The sequence below is a fragment of the Palaemon carinicauda genome, chromosome 25 (genome assembly GCF_036898095.1).
Source record: "Palaemon carinicauda isolate YSFRI2023 chromosome 25, ASM3689809v2, whole genome shotgun sequence".
Classification (NCBI taxonomy): Eukaryota; Metazoa; Arthropoda; class Malacostraca; order Decapoda; family Palaemonidae; genus Palaemon; species Palaemon carinicauda.
The window spans coordinates 12,400,959-12,407,522 of NC_090749.1; the positions used below are offsets into that span (position 1 = coordinate 12,400,959).

The following is a 6,564-nucleotide window of genomic DNA, read 5'->3' on the forward strand; positions in this document are numbered from 1 at the left end:
ATTTGCCTAGGGCCCCGCGCATTTGGGGGCCCCGCGATTCAAGGGGTTCAGGGGCTCATCCAAGACTGCCCACATGGTGCAAGTGCAAATGGGTCCCTACCTAAAAAGTTCAAGTGTTTGGAGAGCAAAATTGATTTTTGAAAATTAATCATAACAAAAATAAATAATGAAATAAAATAAAATTAAAATAAATAAACCTAACTATAGATGGCAACACAAAACACGCCTTTGTTTACATCAGAACGGTTGTTTTTTCCCGCTAATGGGTGAGTATGCTACCAAGGCAGAAATGTAAGACAGCTACATACTTCGTCATTCTGGATTCACTGATTACAGAATTGGTGAAAAGAAAAGAAATCTACCAGAATCTCAATGACAAGTTTGGATTTCTGTTCAAAATTACTACTATGCTAGATGCAGAATTGAGAGAAGCTGCATTAAAGTTGCAACAACACCTTTCAGCAGATGTTCAGGACACATTTGTTGAAGAAATAATTAATTTTTCTTGGTATATGAATCAGATTAAAGCTCCACCTGAAAAATGTGCGCCCTCATCTGCTTTGAAACATTTAAGAAATGCAGGTATCTCAGAAACCTTCCCTAATGTTGACATAGTGTATCGCCTTCACCTAACACTTCCAGCTACTAACTGTGAAGGAGAACGTTCATTTTCTGTTTTGAAAAGAGTAAAAAACCAGCTCCGTTCAACAATGAGCCAAGACAAATTGTGTAACCTAGCCCCGTTGACCATTGAGTCTGATCTAAAGAGAAATATTGATTTTCAGAGTATAATTGATGATTTTGCCAATATGAAATCCAGAAAGAAATTTACTTAAGAAGTCGCTGTGAAGTTGATATATGTACATGCATTATTTAATTATAATCACAAATAGGGAATGTAGTGGTTATGTTGAATACCAAAGGTGTGTATGATGCTTTAGTAACCTAGTTTATTTAAGAAGTGCCTGTGAAGTTGATATATGTACATGCATGATTTGATGATAATCACAAAAAGGGACTGTAGAGGTTATGTTAAATACCATAGGTGTGTATGATGCTATTGCTTTAGTAACCTAGGATTCTTCTGTTTCTTTTCTTTAAACATATAATTAGATAAGCGTAATGGTAAATAATAATGAAAATGGAATTATTATGTTAAAGGAGATGGGTATAAGATGGCAAAGATTTAATCATCTAAAAATACTGTACTTTGAGTTCCTATTTTTGATATGAATGATTTACTGATTATTAAAGGCTTAATGGCAAAATGTCATATAAACGGAATGCTAATAGTGGCTGTGTTGAATGTAATAGGTGTAAGGTTATAAGTCATTACTTTATCTAACATTTCTTTACTTTCTTGATTTTATATGATTTGATAGTCTTATGCATAATGCAATGATAACAATAATGGTCAGTGATATATAAAGGGAATGATACTGCTGTAGTGGTGATGCTGAATATAGTAGGTACATGATGTCACTACTTCAATAGCCTAATCTAGTAATACTATGATGTCTTGAGCTTATTCTCTTTAAAATGCATGATTTAAAAAGACAGTTATAATGGCTGTTGGTAAATGGTTTTGGTTGCCTTGACGTACTTTCCCTATTACATTTAATCTAAATAGCCAGAATATATTTAATTAGGCCTTAAACAGGCTCACACCGACACCCCCAACCCCACCCCCAAGCTGGAAGGGGTTGCTTCGCTTACCCATAACTTAAAGGGGCCCCGCCAACCTGAATAGCCTAGGGCCCGGAGACTTCTTAATCCGGCCCTGTGTACAATAGATGAACGTAACAGAATTGGGGGCCTGGTTGGGATCGGAATTGTTATTCTGTTTGTAATTCCAACATCGTTCGTGAAGTAAACGTATTTTGTTACTTGTATAATATATGCAGCAAACATGTCAGACTTTAATACCATTGGGTATTTTGACGAATTTTGTGAGGATCCACAAGTTGAGAAATTAAGTGATCTCAAAAAATCTAGCTTTGTGAGTTTAGGCCAACATCTTTAGCATTTGTTAAAAATTCCATGAAGAAAGGGGATATTAAACATGTGTTAGTTAAATCTTACGTTAAAGATGATGTTGTTACCTCAGAATGTGTTAGATACAATGGATAGAGAATCAATGTGTTCTCATTTACCTGCTGTGGAACTTGAATGGATTAGAATAGAAACTCGTTTAAGAGAAAAAGAATTAGAAGCTCAGGCTGAGTGTTAGAGAAGAGAAGCAGAGTTAAAACTTGAGCAATTAGAAGCAGAATTAAAACGTGAGCAATTACAAAGAAGGAAAGAGCCAAAGATAAGGAAGCTCAGATAAAGCTTCATGAGCCTAATATAAGTAATTTTTCATGAAAATTGAGTTGTACCTCCTATTAATGAAAAAGATTTTGATGAAATGTAAGTGGCCAGCATAAATTTGGGCTTAGATGTTATCAAGAGTTTTGTATAGTAGGGCACAAAAAGTTTATGCTTGTATTCTTGAGTATAGAGTACATGACTATGCAATCTTGAATTTTTTTTTTATAATCCTAGGAATGAACTCCCAAAGCTTATATGATGAAGTTTAGGAGTTGGACAAAACAATATGTAAAATTTAGTAGAGAACAATAACATTGGTTTGATAAATGGTGTAAAGCAGCAGAGTTTAGGGATGATTTTGATTGATTAAGAGGAATTGTTTCAATTGAAAAGTTTAAGAATCATGTTAGTGAGGATATTAAGGTTTACTCAAATGAAAGAAAGTTATCTATCCTTTATGAAATAGCTGTATGTGCTGATGGTTATGTACTGGCCCACAAAGAGTCTAGGTCTAATGATGAAAGGTTTGATAGATCAAAAGACTATAGGAATACAGATAAACAATACAGGTATAGATGATGTAGATTAAAGGTCTAATTCTGATTCGTATGTCAAATCTCAAAGCAGTAGTTTTAATACCAGTTCTATTACTAGCAGTTCTGTAGTATGTAATTATTGTAAAAAAAGCAGGTCACACAGTGTCTGAATGTTTTAAGTTGCAAAGGAAAGAAGATAAAAGTGTGGCTTTTGTAACCTACCAAAGTCTCGTTATGGTGTGCTACCAGTAGAGGTTAACACTATAAATGGCCACGTTTTTTGACATGAAGCCTGTTAATTCCAGTGTTTGTTCCAGACCTGTTGATAAGATTTACAAGCCATAACCTGCTAAGGGGTTTGTTGGTGTGGATGGTGGTTCACTACACCCTGTTTGTGTCATGCGTGATACTGGTTGTGCCCAGTCACTCGTTTAGAGGGAAGTTGTCCCTGTGAATGAGCATTTGTTTATTGAGAAGTATGCTCCCGTTCATGGGGTTGGTACCCATCTTAGTGTTCCCTTGCATTGTATAGAGCTTCATTATGACTGGCTATTTAGGCCTGATGTTGGTGTGGATTGGGAGGTTTAGATACTTCTCATAACTACTGTACTTTGGCGCCAGTCGTCTGACGAATATGAGGTCAACAGGATGATTGTGGAGTGGGCTCCTGGCACCTGGCTATTGCGTAATGTTTGTCTTAATGTTTCTGAATTCTTTTGAATATTGTTCCCTATATAATAGAACAGGGGGAGGCAGAAACGAGAGAAACCTGACTGAACACTGCTCGTGTTGGGAGACATTCTTCAGCTACACCCTCTGTGACTCTAGACTTTAGTGTCTACACACACTGAAAAAGTATTTTGAAGAAGACAAAGAAGACTGAATCAACATTCATCAATAGAAGCAGAAACCGTATTTCTTTCTGTCAACATTTTATATCTTGAACTATTACATGCCATCTGTCCCTTGCTTTAAAAAAGTTTGGAAAGTCAACTCATCCTACTTGGTAACAACTTTTTATGTTTATCCATTAGTTTTGGTGTTCTTTGAGCATTCGGTGGATTTTTGAGTAATGCTGTAAATATCTACAATATGATAAATCTTAAATATAGCTTTATTTTCTGTTTACTGGCTATCATTTTCATATTGCCGTAAATGTTTTGTTTATTATATAGTAAAGTTTATTGCTACATTTTGCATAATCTACATCGTGTACAATAGTTGAACGTAACATTAAACCTTCTACTTGGTATACTTCTGCAAGTGATATACTAGAGAAATTTTACCTCTGATGTATCAACGGAGTTTTAACCTTGGAGCAAATATCCTGAGAGATATCATGTATAAATCAGGGACGTGTTAATAACAAGCCGTAGTCATCATTCACCAAATAGTTAACCTTGTCTCGGAAGATAAGGTAAGGGTAGGATACTTGGGCAAGAAAGCCGTTACAACTCCTGATCTCAATGTGCTACAATTAATATGTTTCCTGTTGATCCATTCCACTTCGCAGACGCCATTTTTGACGGTCGCTTGGAGAGACTCTGTCTTTTCTTCTTGGCTTTTTTTTAATCAATTTTCGATTATGGATGCTTCAGCTCCTTCCTCATCGACTAAGTTAAATACCCCTTTTTTCGCTTCTTGGAGAATATCACATGTCCATCCAGTGTTTTATTTGATTTGCACGCTTTTCTTTTTTCGAGGCCGGCATGCGGTCAGTGCCCTTTCATCATGTTACAAAATCGCTCAAAAACGCTTAGTTATTTTGTCATATCACTGGAAGAATATGTTTTACATTATTCTTTTAAGGTGTGGTATGTTCATGGTATTTCCACAACATTCCTTGGTGTTTCTTGGGCGGTTTTATCAGAATTGACTTGGGGTATCATATGCTAGCTAGCTGACATGCCTGGTAAAGTTTCACTCATGCACCATCCCCTTCTTTCACCTAACATCACTGGTTGGGTGAGGCTGTTTATCCTCCCATGCTGTCGATTCGTCATGGTGGGGAGCTGCAAACTTTTAGGTCCTTCTAGGAGTTGGCTAGTTTTGTAAGTTGCACTAATGTGGCGGTTTTAATTTTCCACTTAGCCTATACGTTTAGCAAGGTAGCACAGGTCTTAGGATGCTGTTCCCTGTGTCTACTTACGTTTACCCATTGGAATGCTTTACCCACTGTTCTGATGCTAACTAGTAGACCCCCTTGTGTCGCCCTAACCATTATTATGCCTGGTTATGAGGACTTGTCCTCTGTGCCCTATCATGGCAGACCCCCTGGAACACTATTGCTGTTCTAATGTCGCTGTTCGACCTTCCTGATATTTTCTCCTCCCCTTGTAAAAATCTCTCTGCTGCCTTAGAGACCAACCTTGGTTGTTATCTCTGCCCCCTTTCCCTTCCAAGTATATCATAACCTGACCTTACAGGGAACTATGTTCCTCTTGTCTAGTCATCTTACCCTAGCTTTTGAGCTTTCCCTCAAGCGTTAGGTAAGCTAGGCTTGCCTTCACAGTTCTCCCTATGGCCTAAATCTATCTAGGTGTAGAGTTGGTATCCCTTGGAGTCATCTTTTGCTGCCTTGCCAGTGCCTGTTCTATGTCTGCAGCCTCACTTCCTGTGATAGATCCCTCTTGCTATGAAGTCTTGACTCCCTTGCCTGGTTACCCTATCTAGACAGAGGTGTTGCCTTCTGTCTCTGCTTCCTGCATTGTCAGCTTGAGTTCTTCTAGCACTGGCTGTGTGTTGGCTATAGGTCATTCCATTCGCTGCCTCAGCTGCAGCCTTATCCCGCATCTGAGGAAAATTGTCCCCTGGAGTTGGTCGATTGGATCCTGCCTGGTTGTCAGGACATCCTTTGAATTTCTAATTCTTAGCACCCTGGCTGTCTTGTACAGCTCTCATTATCTTACGGGCTACACCCCCCTTTTCAAAAATTAATGATAATAGTCAGGTCGTGACAGGTTAATTTACTAGCTGCCTTTCATTCCTGTACTTCCTCTGAATGTAGACCCTTTCCTATGTGATTGTTCACTCTCCCCCTTTTGACTTTACAATGCGTCTACAGCCTTGTGTTGACATGCCTGGGATATTGGTAGGTCAGTCTTTTATTGGCTACTAGAAATAGTTGTCGCCTTAATGCAGCTGCTGCCGCCTTGGGGGTAGCTGTTGCTGGTTTAAACAGTATGATGAGTGAACTTGCCATCTTAGGTTGTTCCGATAGACCTAATCTAGAGGTTCTAGTGTTCCTTCAATGTGAACCTTTCCTCCATGTTCCTACCACACTGTTGTTATATTTTGTTTCATAAATCTCTATATATTTCTGATCTGTTCGACATATATTCTGATTATGTTCAGTCTTTAGCCATTTTTTCGGCAGTAGGTTCATTTAAATTAGGGTGGGTTCTGTGGAATTAATTTTTGGAAAATATAATTTTTAAATATATGTACTCATTAAAATATCTCTTCTTTACAGGTTGCTGATGACATGAAGTCTTCAATGGTCACCTGTACCAGACGGGTCAAGTCGCCCTGTGGCCACAAGACATAACGGAAACATGCTGATTGTCGTGTTTCCAAGGGATCTTTCCAAGATATCTGTTGCAATCTGGGAACCTACGAAATGCAAGATTTGCACACCGGCTTCCATGACACTGATGTCTCCTTGGACGTTCTAGATCAAGTTCGGAAGATGCTCCGACACTGGGTAAGAGGCTTCCAG

General features: G+C 38.2%; 1 protein-coding gene across 1 annotated transcript; it reads left to right on the forward strand.

Moving 5' to 3' along the window:
- Positions 1–272: 272 nt before the first annotated feature.
- LOC137618864 (uncharacterized) lies at positions 273–836 on the forward strand. The gene has a single exon (XM_068349070.1). The coding sequence runs from the start codon at positions 273–275 to the stop codon at positions 834–836; it is 564 nt and encodes a 187-aa protein (XP_068205171.1).
- Positions 837–6,564: the final 5,728 nt, after the last annotated feature.